Source organism: Quercus suber, unplaced genomic scaffold (genome assembly GCF_002906115.3).
Source record: "Quercus suber isolate HL8 unplaced genomic scaffold, Cork oak 2.0 scaffold_175, whole genome shotgun sequence".
NCBI lineage: Eukaryota > Viridiplantae > Streptophyta > Magnoliopsida > Fagales > Fagaceae > Quercus > Quercus suber.
In genome coordinates, this window is record NW_027069635.1 from 347430 (window position 1) to 368601 (window position 21172).

General features: G+C 34.0%; 2 protein-coding genes across 2 annotated transcripts; both read left to right on the top strand.

The window, feature by feature from the left end:
* The first annotated feature begins 5866 nt into the window (after positions 1–5866).
* LOC111988285 (peptidyl-prolyl cis-trans isomerase FKBP62) lies at positions 5867–12210 on the top strand. Its single transcript, XM_024020075.2, has 13 exons — positions 5867–6261; positions 6387–6473; positions 9526–9786; positions 9921–9995; positions 10083–10163; positions 10247–10441; positions 10535–10627; positions 10718–10893; positions 11009–11131; positions 11226–11372; positions 11451–11578; positions 11732–11852; positions 11946–12210. The coding sequence occupies exons 1-13, from the start codon at positions 6060–6062 to the stop codon at positions 11994–11996; spliced, it is 1740 nt and encodes a 579-aa protein (XP_023875843.1). The 5' UTR covers positions 5867–6059; the 3' UTR covers positions 11997–12210.
* A 3608-nt stretch (positions 12211–15818) lies between these two features.
* Positions 15819–19537, top strand: LOC111988287 (small ribosomal subunit protein eS8y). The gene is made up of 5 exons (XM_024020078.2): positions 15819–15931; positions 16106–16178; positions 17663–17993; positions 18967–19145; positions 19242–19537. The coding sequence occupies exons 1-5, from the start codon at positions 15928–15930 to the stop codon at positions 19321–19323; spliced, it is 669 nt and encodes a 222-aa protein (XP_023875846.1). The 5' UTR covers positions 15819–15927; the 3' UTR covers positions 19324–19537.
* The last annotated feature ends 1635 nt before the right edge of the window (positions 19538–21172 follow it).

A 21172-nucleotide genomic window follows, 5' to 3' on the forward strand; every position in this document is an offset into this window, starting at 1 on the left:
TAATATTTTTCCTTAACTAGTCAGATTTGAATGTTATTATTTAAAATATTTTTAGGAGATTTTGTAGGCTTGGGAAAGTGGGAATTAACGTGTAAAAGGGGAGGAGAAATCATAATTACACAGACACACACACGCCTCTCTCTCCCCTCTTTTCTAATTTTTTCCTTTGAGTTTTCTGTCATGGCTCTGCGTGGCTAAAACTTTTATACTTGGTTGAAGGAAACTAAAGTCTCGGAATCAATAAAACTGTGAGATCTAATTTGTTTTTATTGTTCAATTTATGCTTTGAATATCAGATGTTATTCTGTGCCTATTTTCATGATTGTCTCGTTTAATTACTATGAGGCCTACTAGTTTATTATTCATTTCAATCTACTGCTAGGTTAGATATCAAATCCATAATTGTTTGATCTTTCTAACTTGTGAAGCAACTAAGATTTAATGATTTGCTGCGTCAGAAATTATTAGATCTTAGGAAGAACGCTCGATTAAATTAAATACAACCGCTTGTGTTTGTGTTGTTTAGCTTCATTGATCTCTCTAATTCTTAAGGCTGTTACTAGATTAAATCTTTAGCGCTTGTTGTAACGACAGAGCCCCCCTTAGTTCCCGACTGCCGTGTGCACATACTTCAACCTAGGCTTAGGTCCCCGAGTTTTCACAAGCTTCTGGGGTAAAAGCTTGTGCACACGTTAGGGGTTGCTCATTACTTATAAACCTTTACTTTGGTTGCTCACTTTGCGATGTGGAATCAGGACTTTTGGGCTTAGATCCCCTCACCCTATCACACCCTCAAGAGGAGAGCCATCCTCGACTCTAATACCATTTGTAACGACAGAGCCCCCCTCAGTTCCCGACTGCTGTGGATTATATAGATTAGATGTTCTTAACGTTTTTTTTTTTTTTTAGTTATGTTTAAATTAATCATGGTTATTGAGTTATGTAAGATCAGCAAGTTAGTTATGCATCTAAATTCATGTTCCATGGATTTGGGTCGTGACACTTGTCTTAGGTTATTTAGTAGTTAGGGTTAATTAGATCGCTTGTTTTTTAATTAACTGCAACTAAGAAGAGATAGGAAAATAGTTCCAACGGTAAATATTCAAAGTGTAAATTGATATATACTTGTATTGATGATCAATTATAAAATTCCGATGGTGGATGTTGACTTGGACCAAGGTTTGTTCTCTTGATTGATTTTGATACTTTAATTTGAATTGTTCCTTAGTTGTTTTTCTTAAAATAGTTTTCATTATACACAACCCCCCCCTCCTTGTTCACGTAGCATAAAATTAGGCTAGATACTCTCTGTGAGAACGATCCTTACTCGCACTACTACATATATTTTTAGAAGTATAGGTTTTATTTTTGGTTGCCTACGACAGCGCACCAGTTCTATAACATATAAATGTTAATATGTATTTTAGCTATATAGTGTTATTTGCAAATTCAATTTATTTGATTGTATTAAAATAAATCAAGATTAAATCATATATGTTCATCAAAGAAATTAAATCATATATCATACTTAATACATTTTTTGTGCATCGCATGAGTTGGCAACTAGTTAACACTAAAATTGGTTCTAGCAAAACTCAATTAGGGCTCCCACTGCTCCTCCATTACATAAAACCTACTCACTAAAATGATTTTTAAAAGAAGTTGAGTTGAAAAATACTCAATAAGGGGGGTTAGTGGCTTGAGGATTTAGAAAGAATGCAAAATGCATGTAAACCTAAAACTTTTCTTAGTACGTGGTTATACTTGAAGATAAACCTTTTTTTTTTTTTTTTGAGAAGGTACTTCAAGATAAACTTCTTTGAACATGTATAATTAATTTTTCTTCAAAATTATAAACAAATCGTTCCGTAACTTCAGAAATTAATTTGCACGTACACTTTCTTAAGAAATACCTTGTCACCTAAAGAATACACTTTTCTTAAGAAATACCTTGTCACATAAAGCAACCATTTTTCCTCAGAAGAACATTAAAATCTGATGAGAAAAACTCTTTCTTGAAAACTTTTTTACTTCATAAACATATCAACTTTTTAGAAAGTTTCTTTTTTGAAACTTATTGACATATCATGAACATATCATCGCAATCATACTTCCTTTTTTTGCGCTTCACAATCATACTCCCTTAATTTAACATCACATGACAATTTTCTTGATCTTCTTAAAAAATTCTTTATCTTCTTAAAGAATAAATGTTGACAATTAAATAATTGCAAAGCATAATTATTACTTTGATCTATAAGTATGATATGCCTGTAAGATGTGAGCCATATGACTCCCTTGAGCTAAGCATCCAACAGTTCTCACAATTGAGAAAAAATTTTATCATCTGATGAGAAAAACACTTTCTTGAAAACTTTTTAACTTCATAAACATAACATTTTTTTTTAGAAAGTTTCTTTATTGAAACTTTTTGAAATCATTAATATATTATTGGATTCCAGTTAGCTTAATTGGTAAAGTCTGTGATGATTAAATAAAAGATTTGGAGTTCAATCCCCACCTACACCAAAAATTAATTAATATCTTGGTCTAATGATAAAAAACTATCATCAAGAGCGAATATCATAAGTTGAAACTCTCTAAAAAAAAATAAATTAACATATTGTCACAATCAACAAGGGCCAGGTACACATTTCTCTCAACCAACAAGGGACAAGTACATTGTTCGTTTCATAAATTTCATGTAAAGCTAGGTACCATTATCCCTCTATGAGAAGTTCATGGGACCATTCCATGGAAAGCCAGTACCATTAACCCTACCGAAGAAGAATTCTGAACATACCATTAGATTATCCATAAACTAATCTTTCTACTAAAATTCAATATATTTCAAAATGCTGAAATGTTTCATCATATATCTACTAATTTAATTGCATAAAACATAACTATGTACATACTGTTCTTATTAAAACAATTTAATGAAATATAATATAAGTTTTTAATTAAAATCATGTCATGACTTACCAACCTTAAAATCGATCATAAACTCTCAACCTTAAAAACTCTTGTAACTCAAGAAATTCCTAACCCACCTAAAAGAGGTTCCCAAAACACACATTACATACATTATTTCATGAAATCAAGAGATACTAAAATATATATAGGTAGTAAGGATGTTGCCTTTCCTTTGGGTCCTAAACAACAAAACCAATACATTAAAAAATTCTAACCATGAGCTCGTGTAGTACTAACTGCAAAATATAGAACCGAATTCTCTCTGCAACACTTGCAACAGAGGACTTTAATAAGCTTCTAACACCTAAACATCTGCATTTATGAGTACCAACTACTTCTTATATGACAATTTGTATTATGCATTACACAACGTAAAAGGCATAGCCAATATCAACCCTTTCAAACCAACAACCTAATATATAAGCATTAATTTCATGGTTTAGTAGAACACATTATTCCATCAAAATTTACGAAAAACCCAAGTTTTAATAAAGTCATTTAGCCCTTGAAGGCTGAAGCACATTCTCCCTCCATTTTTTTCTTTTTCCAGATAATTAAGTCATATTTAAACTTCTAAAATCTATTCCCAAAGCCTCAAAACCAACAAGAACCAAAAACCCAAAGTTAATACTTGAGATTCTATTTTTTTTTATATAAGACTTGAGTTTCTAATTATAGGTCCTAACTGAGTGTATTTGTATTTTATACTAGTGCTAGTATAAAACTACACATCAAGGCATTTTCAAAGAGTATGGTCACTACTAACTCCTAAGTCCTAAACTTTATTTCTGCACTACTAAAACTTTGCAACTAAGGAAATATTTTACTGATTCTATTAATACAACACATGCACCGCATGAATAGTAGACACTGAAAACCGTAGCTTTAGGCAAGCCAAAACGTTAAGAACTTGTTTGGTTCTATTGTTTTTTGTTTTTTGTTTTCAAACCCAGAAAACAATTTTTCTGAAAACTGAATAGAAACCAGTTTTCATAGCACAATTTTATCATATTTTTTATTTGGCAACTATTTTGGTCTCAAAACTGAAAATAGAGTAAATGGTGTTTCAAACTGATTTTTTAATCTACAAAATTGCATCTCCTCTTACAAAAGCAATGGTAACAAAAGCCCACACACCTGAAAACATCCATTCACTTGAAACCATTGTTGTTTATTTTGTTTTATTTATTTTATAATTTTAATTCTGAACCTATAATTCCCCAAGCCTCAAAATGGTTTCTTAAGAGCCCATGAAACTATGGTGTACACAAAAGACCCATAAACGTAACACATCTTCCTTGTCAACAATTGGAAACTTGCAATTCTACAATTGGATCCCCTTAGAATAGATTAAACATTTCACCTTAAAAGGTCTTTGGGCCAAGATCTACATTTATGTGCCTTGGGTCCATACCGACCATGGACTGGTTCAGATCTAAGCCCATTCACACCAAAATAGTTGGATCGATTCTCATGGCTAGAGCTCTAGTACCCAATGGTTTTCTTGTCTTGTCTTCTGAACTGCAAGGATGGGCTTTCTCTTCTAGATCTAAAGCTCCCCTTTCGTGACTTTCATGTCTTTGTGGTGGATTTTTGGAAAGCACTTGATAGATACTTGTTCTTTCTCATTTGTATTGTTGTCTCTCTCCTACATCTACGGTTGTTAATTTTGTTTTTTTAGCAAAAAAAACATTGTAATGCTTTGGGTCTATCCCAACATTTACTTTGTAATTTCTTTTTCTTTTCTTTTCTTTTTTCTTTTTTTAGTATTAAATTTATGCTTTTTTAATAAAAGAAAAAAAAAGTCAAATCAAGGCACCAACTTCATTTTTTTTTTTTTTTCCATTTTTGTTCTAACTTGCCCGTGCTAAAAAAATATTCCCAAAATTTTGAGTTAGGGCTTAGTGAAATCCCAATCTCTCAACCCAATATTGTCCAATTCATTAGTGATGAAAACCAAACTCATTATAAAGTTAAGGGTGGAAATCAATATTTTAGTCTTAAAATATTTAAAGAATGAAAAAAAGTTTAGCGCTTCTTATAAATAAAATTTTATTTTTAAAAGTTTAACTCTAGACCATTTAGAGTTATCTATTTTGGTCATTATTACTCCATTTATTTTGATGAAAATCTGTATAAAGTATAAAGATAGTTTTTCGTATTTTTCAGTGTTTGATAACATTAAAAAAAATGAGTAAAAAAAAATATTTTTGGTCAATAGAAAAAGTATGGCTTATTTTTAGAAATTTTTTCCATTAATTTTTTTTTTTTGAAAAACAACTCTATCTCACAGAAAACTAAATAAGAGAAGTTTGGAGATTTTTTTTCAACTCATTTAAGACTGCTATCAAACATTGAAAAATGAGATAATTTTCTAGAAAATACTTTTTAAAAAAATGACTCATTTTCTAAAAATTATTATTGTCGAAACAAACAAAGTAGTACATGTTGATTTGTAAGATATTAATTTTTTCTTTATTTAAATGAATTTTTTTAAAAAAAAAATCATATAACTAAAACTACAAATTAATGGACATTTCAATTGTCCTAGAGTGGATTGGAGTTAAATAGCTTTAAATCAATTTAAAATTAGAGCTATTATATGACCATAATCAATTTCACATATTTTCACAAATATTCTTATATGACAAATTATGATTATTTAGATGTCATTTTTATATAAATCATTTTTTTTTTCGGACTTTAAAAAATGGTACAAATTAGTTGTGAATTTGAGAACGTATTTGAAGAAAAATATAAAATAATAGTAATGAATTATATATATCTTGAAGACCAAAACAGAACATTTAGACCGTTCATTGTAGTCTCTGGAACCATCCGGACCCTTGATTAGTTTCCACACTCTTTAAACCCTTTTTCCGAACTCTCTAGAACCCCCATCTTTCTCTTTGTATCTGTCTCTCTCTCCACGCCATTAAAGCCCCACACACCCTCTTTGAGATTCACACTCTAAACGCGCACACACACACACACAGTCTCTCTCTGTCTCTGTCTCTGTCTCTGTCTCTGTTTCTCTGTAAGCTTAGAATCTTTGTGTCTCTTATCTCTTTCGTCTTTTCGAAATGGATGAGGACTTCGAAATGCCGACTGGGGCTGATGAGATGATGAACATGAACGAAGTCGACGATTTCGATCTCCCAGAAGACACTCCTCCCGTTCTCAAAGTCGGTGAAGAGAAGGAGATCGGTAAACAAGGGTTGAAGAAGAAGCTTTTGAAAGAAGGTCAAAACTGGGACACACCTGAAAATGGCGACGAGGTCGAAGGTGGGCTATTTTTTTTTTTTAATGATTGTGTTCTGTTTTTGTGGTTTTTAATGAATTGGGCTCTTTTTTCTTTTTCTTTTTTGAATTAATGGGTTTTTGTTTGTTGTTGTTGTTATTGATTTTAGTTCATTATACGGGGACTTTGCTTGATGGGACACAGTTCGATTCGAGTCGTGATAGAGGGACACCTTTCAAGTTCACTCTCGGACAAGGTAAGCGAGCAAGCGACTTGGGTGTTTTCTTCATTTTATTGAATTTGGAAATTGGGTTTTGGTTTTTGAGATTGTATGAGCATTGTGTTTTCGGTTCAAGTTGATTGGTAGCTCTATAAAAAGAAAATGTTTCTTTTAATATTTTTGTTTGAAATTTGTTCCTTGCTATGAAGTACCATAAATAGTATGTTTTTGAGTAAATAAGTTGCTTATAAAAGGAAAAAAAACTTATATTGGGATGTTTCATGAATTATGTTCTAGCTCAAATGATATCAAAATTCCATGTATTCTTTTTAACCATTCTATTTATTTATATCTGGAAATTGGGTGCTGATTATTTTGATTGTATGAGGCATTGTATTCAAATTGGAAGCTTGAATTGGTGTGTACTAGTAAACATGGTTAGTACCTCTATAAGAAGAAACTGTTACTTTCTGAATTCTGTTTGAAATTTTTTTCCTTGCTATGAAGTATAAAAAATAGCATGTTTTGGGTAAATAAGATGTTAGAAAAGAAAAGAAAAAGAGATGTTTCATGAATTAGTTCTAGCTCAAATGCTATCTCCTCTAAGAACAAGGTGGAGGGTGAGGTAGTTGATTTAAAACCGTGTAATTACCAATAAAGAAAGAAAAAGAACTGTTAGGATTTTTCAAATTCAAGACTCTGTGTGAGAACAAAGTAATATTAATTTAAATCAATGGAACAAAAAGAGTAGAGGAAGATTAAAAATAACATTAAATAGAATTAGTAAAAACGCTCCTTAATTAGGAAGTCCCTAAGAGTATTACTTCAAATCAAATAGAATGGCGAAAAGAATACATGTGGCTGATCCTAACTAGTCTATTGAGGATCCATAGTTGATACCAAAATTTTAGGGTTAAGGCTTGGTTGTTGTTGTATGAGATGAAAGTAGCATTGAGTTGTTTCTGCTAGCTAATAGTAAAATTCCATCTGTTGTGTTTTTTTATGCTCCCAAAAAATATCGGGTTAGTGGAAAAGAAGACTCTACTTTTCCACTTTCATGAATTTGAAAAGGAAATAAAAAGAAAAAACATATACACACCCCCAGGGAACAATGAGGGAAAGAGATAAGGGTAAAATCAATTGAGAAATGGTTTTTAAGTGAGTACAAGAGACAACCAAATCTAACCAGTGAAGGAAAATTCAGGGTACTATTGAACGCAAGATAATTATGATAGATGGGGCTGACAGCAAATGTATGGGACAAAAAGGACAGAGCTTGCTTCAGTTTTCCAGATTCTCCAAGCTGCTTCATTATTGTGTATTTTGTGTTGTTAACCAATGTTTTTATTTTGGCGAAAAACTACTTCCTCCCCCATAGTATAAGGGTAGTTCACAATTCCCATCCTTATCTTGAAAGCCAACCAATTTCCCCCCTTTATGTTTGGAAAATGAGCAAATACCCCCACTCAATACCTCAGTTAAATCCAACAGAATCACAATGATTACAAATACAATCCAAGAAAACAATGCAATTCTCAACTTTCTTTTCTTTGTGGTATATTAGTATGACTAATAATTTCTTTTAAAGCTTCCCATTGGATTTAACTGAGAAAATAATGTAATGGGGTTATTTGCTCATTTCTCTAACATAGAGGGGGAAATTGTGAACTACCCTAAACATAAAAGGGGGAAAGTGCTTTTTCCCCTTTTATTTTGATGTTGATGCCCAGGCATTCTAGGAGTGTGGCATTAGTTTTTAAGTATTACAATAGCAAGTGGTTGTGCTGGATTCTGATACCTGTGCTTACTTTGAAAGTGGACAATCACCCTAAGAATCATTGATGCAGACATGTATATGAGTCATATGACAACATGAGACACCACATGATAATTCTTGAAAAATTAGGACGCAACATCTTTGGGATATAACAAGTTAATTTTAGTTTTTAAAATAACAACTATTAAAAACATATATATATATATATAAATTATTTTACGTAAAAGAATCATATTTTTTCCAACCTAGAGAACACACTATGTACACGTATGCAGTGGTGTCTCATCTGACACGGGACACATTGAGAATTTTGTAGTGTCCGTGCTTCTTAGTTGTATGTGGATAGGTGGTGCATCAATAGAACAGTTTCTGTCTATTACGCTTGGTGTGTGCACGTGTCTGTCTTCTAATTTTAAACTCACCCCACCCCCCAATCCAAACCACACCGCCCCCCCCCAACCCCCCCCCCCCCCCCCCCCAAAAAAAAAAAAAAAAAAACCTTAAAAATAAATGGTGAATACTGATGGAGAAGCTACAGATGCAAAGGTACAGTAAAATGTGGTGGCTCAGTACCAGTGTGCCACTGATGGAATAATATGCATTGATTGGAAGGTTGAGCTTAGGCCATGGAACATGCCAAAAGTAAAAATCAAAAAAGAAAAAGAGGTAAGTCTGTAGAATATGGTGAGACCAAGTCAAATTGGATGGAAGTTTTAGTACCAAGAAATAATTGAGGTCAATTATATGGGGGGATTCATTTTTTATTGCCTTTGGAGCTGATAATGTTCAAGGGGAAATGTGTCTGGCTTGAGGCATCTTCCAATCATGTTCTCACATTATCAAACCTTTGTCAATGTTGAGTCTGCATCAAGCTCTTTCATGATCTGTTATAGGAAACACAGTTAATTATGTGCAGACCTCTTTCAAATGAAGAAAGAGATTTAAAAACTGCTTTGCCTTTTGGGGTTGTAGTTACACCGTATGCCTTTGTTATCCTACCTCAGTACTGGAAACTTGGAAGATCTCTGGGGTGCTCTATTTTTGTTGCTAAATGATTACCATTCTTTGAAGAAAAATACGAGGAAGTATATCCTTTTGTGTTTCCCATTATAGTCTTTCTCTCTGTAATACCTGCTCTTAATTATTTTAGGATTGCTTGTAATTTTACTCTACAGCTTATTTAATTGCTTTCTATGAAGACTGGCCACTCTAGTTAGTCCTTGTTTTGTTTTTACATGATGTCATTCTGGTGGCCCTTGTTGAAGATTAGAGATTTGAACTTACATGACATTCTTTTGGTTGTGATGGCAGGACAAGTAATCAAAGGATGGGATCTGGGTATCAAAACCATGAAGAAAGGTGAAAATGCATTATTTACCATTCCTCCTGAGCTAGCTTATGGTGAGTCTGGCTCTCCTCCAACCATTCCTCCAAATGCCACTTTGCAATTCGATGTTGAGTTGCTATCTTGGACTAGTGTCAAGGACATATGTAAGGATGGTGGAATATTTAAGAAGATTCTCACTGAAGGAGAGAAATGGGAGAATCCAAAGGACCTTGATGAAGTGTTTGGTACAGTATACTTTTCCAACTTTATTGAATTTTTTTTCTCAATTGTTGTACTCTTTTAGGTGACATTGTTATAACGGGTAATTCCATCTTTATTTCTTTTTTTGATAAGTAATTCCATCTTTATTTCATTGCAGTTAAGTATGAAGTTCGCCTTGAGGATGGAACCCTCGTTGCAAAATCTGAGGGAGTTGAATTCACCGTTAAAGAGGGTATGTTACTTGTACTTCTACAGAACTAAGACCCTTTGAGGTCAATGTTGGTTTTGCATATTTAATTTAATTTCCACTTATGAACAGGTTGTTTCTGCCCTGCACTGTCCAAGGCTGTTAAAACAATGAAGAAGGGGGAAAAGGTGCTTTTGACAGTGAAGCCACAATGTAAGTTGTCTTCTTGAAGTCTGGTTATATAGCAGCCATGTATTTGATTGTGTTTTTCTTATTTTGTTGACTATTGGTTGCAGATGGATTTGGGGAAAAGGGTCGCCCAGCTTCTGGTGATCAAGGTGCAGTCCCACCAAATGCAACACTGCAGATAACTCTTGAATTGGTATCATGGAAGACTGTATCAGAAGTCACTGATGACAAGAAGGTTATAAAGAAGATCCTGAAGGAAGGAGAGGGCTACGAGCGTCCAAACGATGGATCTGTTGTCAAATGTTAGTGTTCAAATTTTTTAAAAGTAAATGTGTTCTTTTACCTATGCTAGATTGTATGGTTCCTGATGAGTTCCATTATTTTGCATCTGGCAGTGAAATTGATTGGTAAACTGCAAGATGGTACTGTATTTTTAAAGAAAGGCCATGGAGATGGAGATGAGCTGTTTGAATTCAAGACAGATGATGGTAAAAACTGGAGCCACCCTTTCTTGGTTACTGATTTTGTTCACTTTTGCGCTGTGTATTGACTGACTTGAGGACTGGATTTGTTGGTAGAGCAAGTTATTGATGGGCTTGATAAAGCTGTGATGACAATGAAGAAGGGTGAGGTAGCCTTGTTGACTATAGCCCCGGAGTATGCTTTTGGGTCCTCTGAATCCCAGCAGGAGTTGGCTGTGGTTCCTCCCAACTCCACTGTGTCCTATGAGGTTGAGATGGTATCTTTTGACAAGGTTAGTTATAAGTATGGGCTTTGATTCAGTTGTAAAGACATTTTAATTTCATTTGGTTAAGTTATAAAAATGTGTGGGTTTTGAATTCAATTTATTATAATGGTTTTGCTTTTAGGAGAAGGAATCATGGGATATGAACACTCCAGAAAAAATTGAAGCTGCTGGTAAAAAGAAGGAAGAAGGAAATTTATTGTTCAAGGCTGGTAAATATGCAAAGGCTTCCAAGAAATATGAGAAGGTACACATTATAAGGAGCTTGTGACATGACAAGCAATTTTACTTGAATCACTGTTTTTGGTTGTGATATGCCCTGACTAAGTCCATTTGCATAGGCTGTGAAGTACATTGATTATGACTCGGCCTTTGAAGAGGAGGACAAAAAGCAGTCTAAAGCATTGAAGGTTGCATGCAATCTGAACAATGCAGCTTGCAAGTTGAAGTTAGGAGATTACAAGGAGGCTGAAAAATTGTGCACCAAGGTTATATACTATGGTTTAATGTTTTGGCTTGTCTTTTAGTCTATATTACATTTATACTAATTGCTTGTGAATATGCAGGTGTTAGAGCTTGAGAGTAGAAATGTTAAGGCTCTTTACAGAAGGGCTCAGGCATATATTCAGCTGGCAGACTTGGATTTAGCCGAATTTGACATAAAGAAAGCTCTTGAGATTGACCCTGACAACAGGTTTGTGCCATCTCTATTTCTAGAATAGCCCAAAGTTGCTAACAGCAAATAGGTCTTGTCCTTGTACACGAACAATAAAGACTAGGATAAGACTAAATATACACAAATTTCCATCCACCCCTCTGATTTGTTGCTATTGTTATGTTGAAATAGGGATGTGAAGCTTGAGTACAAAACCTTGAAGGAGAAGGTCAAGGAATACAATAAGAAAGAGGCCAAGTTTTATGGCAACATGTTTGCCAAGCTAAATAAGTTGGAGCCTCATGAATCGGATGTAAGTAAATTCTGCATTTACTACCATACTTGCTGTGATGAGTATATTGAGGCTGGCTGTGTTGCTTAAACTTGTGTTGTCTTGTATATGCAGAAAGCTGCAGCTAAGGAAGCTGAGCCAATGAGTGTAGACAGCAAGGCATAAATGGAATGCAACACGAACTTTGATTTCTTTCTTATAAGAGTGAATCCCTCATTTTAGTGGTTTCCTCCTGCTCTTTGTTTCCCTTTCATAAATAGGACTTGCTCTTGGCTAGAGAGGTTGAAATGAATTTTCTGTACTGGGGATTATTGACATAAATTTTTACTTGTGAACTCTTATTAATAGAAGAAACTTGTGATGAACTAATGTTTTTATTTGTGAGGGTCTTTATTTTATTTTCATTTTTTTTTTCTTGAGGGTATTTTTTCCCCTTACTATTTGTGGGGTATTTTATTTTGTTTAGGGTATTTTATTTGTGATGAACTCTATTTGGTATTGAAGGAAGATGAAAAGGTAAAGAAAAGATGAGAAGGATAGGAAAAAAAAAATGGAGGGAAAAATAATTCGACACTTTATATATCCAAGTGTTTGGTAGGAGAGATGGGATGATGGAGGATGAAAAAGTAATTGTCATATCCTTGTGTCACATTGTATTCAATTAATTAATAATTAAAATAGCACTTCCGGCTATTGTTCTTTCTAGAACTCGCGGGGAGTATGTAATCAACTAGTTATTAATCCAAAGAAAACGGTGGGTCTAGTGGAGGTTAGCCAAAAAGTTTGTCTTTAGCTCGCTAGGATCCGGAGTTCTAAAATCATATTCATTTTAAACTAAAACAATATTCATTTTTATCTATTTCTTCTTCTTTTTTTCCTTTTTTTGGCTAAACATTTTATCTATTGCAGCACATTATTTTACAACTTACTTTACATCTCATATCTTATTTTTCACATCATACTCAATACTATTCATTTATATATTTATTCATCTCTCTCTCTCTCTCCCCCCTTCTAAGTCAGCAAACCCCACACAACTAACCACAAAAACTCAACCAGCCACCTCCACAATCAGCCCTTGCCATTGCCACTGCCAAAATGACCCAACCATCCCACACAAAACCCACAACCCATCAAGTGACCCACAAAATCACAACCCATCAAATGACGCACAACCCTGCAATCATCAACTAATGTTGATCCAACTCATTGCCACCATCAACACTGATCCATATTCACAACCAACATAGAGAGAGGCACGAACATCCAACCTCCAATAGCCACCACCAACATTGAACCAAAAATGAACCAACAAAAACCAACTACTACCAACTAAAATTGCAACCCACAACACAATCCGCCATCCACTGACCTAATCACCAATCCACCGGCACCCAAAATTGCGAGCAAGAGAGAGAAGAGAGGGTCAAAAGAGAGATGGTGAATAAAAAAAGAGTTTTTGAGTTTACGACTGACCTACAATTACTTCTAAATTTAAGAAATTAATGTAGCAAAGTTCTAAAAAATTTTAAGAATACACCTAGATGTAGCTAGGATTTTGGTGTTAGGGGTGTAAAAAATAGCATTTTGGGGGTTTTACACCCCTGGATGTACATGCTCTTATGTTTCATCTTTTTCACTTTAATTGAATGCATTTTGAAGTGTGATTGATTTTTCTAGAGACAAAAAAAATATTCATAACAACTAAGGTGACAAGTAAGTTGATATTAGTATGTAAAAATATAATATTAGTTGTGGGCATAGATAAGAGAATTAATAAAAGATTGTTAACTCAATTATTGTAAAGAGAAATGATATGTCTACAACATTTTTACAACAAATCCTAAGTTGCAAGTTGTTACTAGTTGTTATTGTTGGAGCAAAAAATTAATCTTAGTGTTAGTTTCAAATTTGAACCAATAACAACTAACCACTTGTGATTTGTTGTAAAATTATTGTAGACGTAGCTAACCACTTGTGATTTGTTGTAAAATTATTGTAGACGTAGCATTTTTCTATTGTAAAAATGTCGTAACATTTGTTATGCCTATTGCATTATTCATCTATTAATGGATGATTAATGCCCTTGTCATGTCTTTATTCTGATTATCGTATAAAAGCAAGGCCGATGATTAGAACTGTAGAAGTTCTATTGGTTCATCTTCGTGGTCAATGTTGCAATACACAATCAATTATCTTATTGTGCCCACTCTTCTTTGTGACGTCTCTCTTCTTCGTCTTTAAGCTTTCTTCTCGCTAGGTGCCATTGAAGGTTCTTCCTTCTTTTAACCTTCCCTTTTATATTTTCATCTCCCTTTACTTCTCATCTCATTTAGTTCCCTTGTATTCCCTATTCCAAACAACCCAGCCCTCTTTCTCCTTTCTTGGTATTGCAATATTTGACAGAAATTGATGGAGGTCAATACCTTTTCATATAGTGGATCATAATTTTTTTAGTTAGGTTCAATATATAATCATCATAAATACTAAATGACGTGGTTTAATGCTAAAAGTTGATTTAAAGGCACCCATAAGAAATCGTGTGCCATTAAAAAGAGTTCAAATTTTGAGTGTAATGCTCTTTCTACTAAATGAGAACATCCAACTTTGCAAATTGCCTTTGAGAAACAAAAAGATTTAAGAAAAATTTCCCTTATTTAAAAAATGGCTTAGGTCAGGTATAGGTTGACCAAACATTTCAACGGGTCAAGTACAAGTTCACTTGTTTTCCCTATTGTTTGGGTAATTTTAATTTCTAAGGGTGTGTAGCTGATCTGCCAAAACTGACCCAATCTAACCCAACCCTATTGGTTGGGTCGGTTTTTAGGGGTTAGTGGGTTGGGTTGGGTTGTGAAATTTGTTTTTACAGTGAGTCGGGTTGGGTTTGGGTCATAAGATTTACAAATCCGTCAAACCCGATCTAACCCACTTACATTTAATATATATTTAAAAATATATCATACAATTTTGTTATTTAATATTCTACCTTCCTTCCCAAATAAAACTTGATGGTGCATGATAATCACCTAACTCCAGACTTGTCCATGATGGTCGTCCAAGGCAAACTAAACAAACAGACCGAGAGTAGAAAAGATACTCTTCGCTAATGCAGCATAATCGTCCATGAGGAGGTCGTCTGTTCAAAAAATGTTTGGACAACCTACTTACATTCTAAGAACGTCTTCCGCATGTGAGCTCAAGATGAGCTCAGTACTTTGGCCCGGAACATAAGGATCAAAGTCCTTTACCTTAAACTGTTTCCAAATAATGGTTACAGAAAACAAGTTCATGTAACTTCCATAGTAGTTATGGAGGTTACCTCCAAGTCTTCCGAACTCCTCGATGATAGGAGCAGTTGCTAAACGAGTAAACTATCCCAAATGGGTGCTATATAAGTATTCGCCTACGAAAAGGTAAGTAGTTCAGACACTTCCACACAAATTGGAATTTCAAAAATATTAACTTTGCCATCAGAGGATTCTTGGCCGGTCTTCCCCGGCCTCCTATGATTTTGTGTTTAATTTTCAGGACATTCCAAGTAACCTTGAGATCATCAACGCCCGAGACATTCAACTTACTAATTTCCTTGTGTTCATCAAAACTCAAACCCTAAATTCTCCTCATATAACTTGTATTGGTTTGGTGTTATACTTAGGATTATTTGATTATAATTTTGCTCTTATTTGCGGTGGTATAGTTTTAATTCTTAATTTAATTTTAATAATTAAGTTGAATTAGGTTTGGTTGGGCTAGGTTAGGTTGAACCCTTGCAATGGGTTGTATTAAGTTAGGTTTTTTTTAAACTCACCATGGTAAATTAGGTTGAAAAAATCATTCAACCCAACCTAACTTGGTTTATGCACATCCATGCTAATCTCTGGCCCAAAATTAAAATAATAATAATAAAAATGTAGAAACTATTTCTTTTTCTTTCTCTTTTTCCTTTTTTAAGTAGAAGATGAAATGACAAAAACACCCTCCTCTCGAAATTGAATGAAAAGAGCACTAGGGTTTCATATTTAAGCCCAGACAGTCAGGGTTTTAACATTTAGAGAGAGAGAGAGAGAGAGAGAGAGCACTTTGCTGCGGAGCCAAGATGGGTAGGATTTTCGATACCCTTTACGCTCTATGATCTGATGAAACTTCTGAATATTTGATATCCTCCATTTTCTCAGGATCCAAACATAAACCACAAAAAAAGCAAGCTCTTTTTGTGGGTATATTCTCTGTTTCTATCTCTCATGGAATTCCCACTGTTTTGTTTGTTTTGTCAGGTATCTCAAGAGACTCCATGCACAAGAGACGTGCCACTGGTGGCAAGAAGAAAGCTTGGAGAAAGAAGCGCAAGTATACCCTTTTCCCTCTATTCTTACATATATTTGTCTGTATAATATGTATGATTGTGTTTATATTTAAAGCTATTGATATCTTTTATGGATACCCATTTGGGTATTTGTTTGGCTGCTGGGAAATCTGGGAAAACTAAGTCAATGAAAATGTGGTATAATCACTGATGAAAATGTCTTGTTGATATATTGGGCTTAGTATTTGGGGGTATTTTAGGTGCCAAGGAAATCTGAGATGGGATTTTTGTCTATTTTTGGTCTTTTATTTTGTGATAACAAAAGCTGAACGGGTCCATTATCGTTTGAATTTTGGCATCTTGGACTTTTGGCGTAGAGATGGATGGTATATGCTTGTTTAGTTAACATTATGTTGGTAGATAGCATCCTTTGTCAGAATCACTTATAAATTTGCAATGCTGGAATTATAATGAAAATGAAACTGTTGTAGAATTAGGATATTCGGAATGTTCTGACAATTAGTGCTGCAATTTGTAATTTTTGGCATAAACTATAGTAATTTAATTAAATTTGTATGGCTAAAAATTTCTACGGGGCTGAATTTATGTGTGGCTGTTTAGATGAATTTATTTCTGTTTTGATCCTGACATGCTAAGATTCGACAACTATCAAAGTAATTGGGGAGGGGTTCATTCATAAAGAATTCTCTCTTCAATAACTTTTATCAGCCATTGAATCCTGTCATTTCAACCTCAAACAAAGAATCAAGAAAATATTTTAAAGGTGATCTGGGAACTTACCTATGTGCTAGCTGCCTTTAGGAAGAAATTTGTCTTTCGTGCTTAGGTGAATGCCTCTTCTCTGTGTATTGCAGCTGGACCAGATAGTCCCTCAAGGAATTTTTTTTTTTTTTTTTTTTTTTTAAATAGCTACAATGGGAGGTGAATTTTGTCCATGTTATGTATATTTTGTTCAGTTAAAGTATATTAGAAAGTGGGGTTGGGTTGTGTAGGTCCTTTCAAGTCAAACTAAAAGTCTAAAACCATTGGGAGAATAGACAATTAGTTCTGAAGAATGTTTGCAACTCTATTTTCTGATATGCGTTAATTGATTTTTACCAATTTTTTTTGGCTTAGCTAAGTTGAGGTGGCCCATCTTGTTGTCTTCATATTCTTACCATTTGATTGGTCTGTTTCATCTCTTCAACTACATATGCATTTTGCGGGGTTATAGGAGTTCCAGCCATTCAATATTAATCTTGTTTTTTAGCTTTTGCCATACTTCTAATACATATTTTGGATCATTAGATGGTAGCAAAGCTATGATGACTATTTTAGTTGATATTTGTGGTTGGAAAGACCTCCAACATGGGTGAACTTATTGGTTGGTTACTCAAACTTCACATTGTTGCAGGTTCTGAGCACTATATTATGAGTTCTTACACTGTTCTCTGATAATGCTTTAATCCATGCTCTATTATGTTTTTATATGATTTTTGCTTATCTAATTCTTTATTGGTTTATTAAGGTATGAGCTTGGTCGCCAGCCAGCAAATACTAAGCTCTCAAGCAACAAGACAGTAAGGAGAATCCGTGTTAGAGGTGGAAATGTGAAGTGGAGGGCCCTTAGATTGGATACAGGGAATTTTTCATGGGGTAGTGAGGCTGTCACTCGCAAAACCCGTCTCCTTGATGTGGTTTACAATGCCTCAAACAACGAACTTGTTAGGACACAAACTCTGGTGAAAAGTGCCATTGTTCAAGTCGATGCAGCTCCATTTAAGCAATGGTACCTTCAACACTATGGTGTTGATGTTGGTAGGAAGAAGAAGGCGACCACTAAGAAGGAAACCACAGAGGTGATATATGATTGTGAAATTTTGTTACAGAAAAAAAAAATCAATCATATGTTTGTCTAAATGTTGTTTATGAATTTAGCATTTTGTCTTGTGGTATCCATTAATTGTGATATGTCAATATGATAATATGCCTTGGTCTATTCACCTTCATTATGCTCTATATTCCTCCTTTACCCGTCCACCACTATTTGTTTGATAAGTAAGAAAAGTAGCGTTTATATTGTAGTTAGAGGCATTTAAATTTTATCCGAACATATAAGATATAGCCAAAAACGAAAAAAGAAAAAAGAAAAAGAAAAGATATATTCATTGATAAATGCCTTTTGTTTCTCTGCTGGTGTTTAATTCATACATTTCTTATTTAAATTAAATTAGAAGCCTGTGCTGCAGTAATTGAATTATTCTGGGCTTTGGTAATTATTTCTGATCTGTTCCTGAATTCATTAGCTTTTATATTGGTATAAAAAAGTATGTGTTCTAAAGTGAGTGTGGACTATACCCATTGATAGTAAGCTGGTTTATTGCTGGTTTAACTGAATCTGCTACACTACTGCACTTTTATAATTAAAAGTGGATTACATGATTGATGTAATGTGTACTACTTTCTCAAAATTGTTCTGCCTTTTCTCTTGTTTATCTAAATGTATTTTTTTTGTTAGGGTTTTCTACTTTTATTTCACTCATTTTATTAACCTTTTCCCGTCTCATCTTATAATTATTGGAATTGAACTTTATTAGTTTCTACATGATAATATGTCAAGCTCCCTTAATGTATTCCTACCATCAAAATATTGTAATTAATAGACATTACACATAATCCAGGTGACACCATAGACACCACATGCTACTCTCCTGTCTCTTTCACATGTTATCCACTAGATGCATTCTTTAAGTTTTGATTTTATTCTGTCCATTCTGATTTTTCAGTTTCCAAAAGAAATTGACATTTTTTGTTTTTGGGCAACAATTGTAGGAGGTGGAAGGTGCTGCAACAGCTACAGAGGAAATTAAGAAGAGCAATCATGTTCAGAGGAAGATTGAGAAGCGCCAGAAAGATCGTCAACTTGATCCACATATTGAAGAGCAGTTTGGTTCTGGTAGGTTGTTGGCCTGCATCTCTTCCCGACCTGGTCAATGTGGCAGAGCTGATGGGTAAGCTTAATTAGACTGAAGGTTTCTGAGATTACCTTTGTTATGTATCTTTTGTTTTACCAATCATTGAGCTTTTTTTTTTTTTTTTCCTGGTAGGTACATATTGGAAGGGAAAGAACTTGAATTCTATATGAAGAAACTCCAGCGGAAGAAGGGAAAGGCTGGTGCTGGTGCTTAATTGTACTGTGTTAGTGTTTTGATGTTGCCTATATTGAATCTTTATTTTTAGGCTATAGCTTCCATTGAAGAAGAGGCTTTTGCTAAGCATTTTTGCAGTTACCTGATTGGTGACCACTTGAACGATGTCAATTGTTGTGGCATCATCTCTTAGGACATTTTGGGCAACACATTGGGTTTAATTCATTTATTACGGGGCCTTTTATTTTTCTCTATCTGATGATTGTTTGTGGTTGCTTTGAAGTGGTCAATCATCCTTCTTAAATAATAAGATTGAATCGAAAAGAATAATGTGATAAAGAGTATGATAAATTCTTGGAGAAGAAAGAAACTATTTTATCGTTTAACATCTCTGTAAAATTCCGTCAAATCGAAGTGATATTAGAAACACATGGGTTTAGTTAGTCACACCTCAAATTCTCGTAAAAGTATATCATTGGGGAATCACGTTACTATTATTCAAACTGGTATGAAAGGTATAGCTGCTTGTCATAGAAAGTGATATCAAGTACATATTATCGATAAAAGAAAAGAAAAAAAAAAGTGATATTAAGGCCGTGCTTGGATGGAAGTGCACTGTTTTGTTCAAACTTGTGTCAGTTAGTTGTGTGAAAGGTACGGATTCGGATAATGCAGTACCAGTGAAAACTTGCTTAAAGGAGATTAAATTATACATGCCAAACCTCAAGGGAAGGCTTAAATGGATTAATTCCAAACGGTGTTGTAGTTGAGAATAATGAATTGCTGAAAGTGCAACCATCTGCCAAGGAGGTCAGTTTCTCCCAAAAAAAAAAAAAAAAAAAAAAAAAAAAAAAAAAAAAAAAAAAAAAAAAAAAAAAAGGAAAAAAGAAAAAAAGACCCGCTAAGGAGATTAAGAAAACAAAATTCATCATGGAGTCCCACAAAGCACCGAGTCTAGATGGTTTATCTCATTATTCTTTAACCATTATTAGGATATCATTATGTAATTGTTGTTGCGTCTAGTTTCATCTCTGAAGGATTCATGCTGAAGAAATTTAATCATACATTTTTATTTGGACGTAAAATAAAAATAAGTATGAATTTGATTCCTAAGGGTGACAAAGCTGCTATGGTGAACCATTAGACCAATTAGTCTTTATAATGTCTACAAGGCTATTTTCAAAATCCTTGCAATCGATTCATCCCCCTTCTACCCAAGTGATATCTCAATGGCAAGTAATGCTTAAAGAGAGAAGAAAATGGTGGATTGGTTTGAACCTTGAGATGGAAAAGCCTTTGATAAGCTCTAGTAGATGCTTTGGATTTTCAGAGGAATGAATAAGATGGGTGGAACAATGCATAACAACATAATTTTTTATATCCTACTTAATGGGCCTTTATATATATATATATATATAGGAAGTGTTTGGGAGACTACAAGATGTTTTTGGGACTTTTTTATTTCTTTATTTCTTTATTTTAAAAGGTTGAACACTCTTGGTCTCATTTGTCTCTTTTTTAGAATCATTCTTCGTTGACGTCAGCATCTGTGTTATGATTATCATAGTAAAGGTCATTGTGGTCAATCAAAAGGCGATTGGATAGTTCTTAAAGGTCATCATGTGACCATTGTTGTACATATAAGCTTTTAGAGTATTTGGGCCCGTTTCACATAGAATTCTCGTATTGAGAGTTTCTGTCCTGCTGAGAGCTTTCTGACAACATAACAAGGAGGGGTCCATATGCACATGGAGGGAGTCATATGGGTTTTATATATATATATATATATGATAAATCCCTTGTCTTTGTTTTTGTTTAATTTTAGTAGTTTAGGTTCTTCTTCTCCATAGAGTCATTTTGGTCAGTTTAAAGGCATCAAAGTTCATAGC

Excerpts from the sequence above, each read along its gene's own strand:
- LOC111988285 (XM_024020075.2), top strand. The coding sequence starts at position 6,060 with ATGGATGAGGACTTCGAAATGCCGACTGGGGCTGATGAGATGATGAAC. Across the intron at positions 9,996-10,082 it reads TGAATTCACCGTTAAAGAGG|GTTGTTTCTGCCCTGCACTG; the intron begins GTATGTTACTTG and ends ACTTATGAACAG. Across the intron at positions 11,373-11,450 it reads CTGAAAAATTGTGCACCAAG|GTGTTAGAGCTTGAGAGTAG; the intron begins GTTATATACTAT and ends GTGAATATGCAG.
- LOC111988287 (XM_024020078.2), top strand. Across the intron at positions 16,179-17,662 it reads GCTTGGAGAAAGAAGCGCAA|GTATGAGCTTGGTCGCCAGC; the intron begins GTATACCCTTTT and ends TGGTTTATTAAG. Across the intron at positions 19,146-19,241 it reads CAATGTGGCAGAGCTGATGG|GTACATATTGGAAGGGAAAG; the intron begins GTAAGCTTAATT and ends TTTTCCTGGTAG.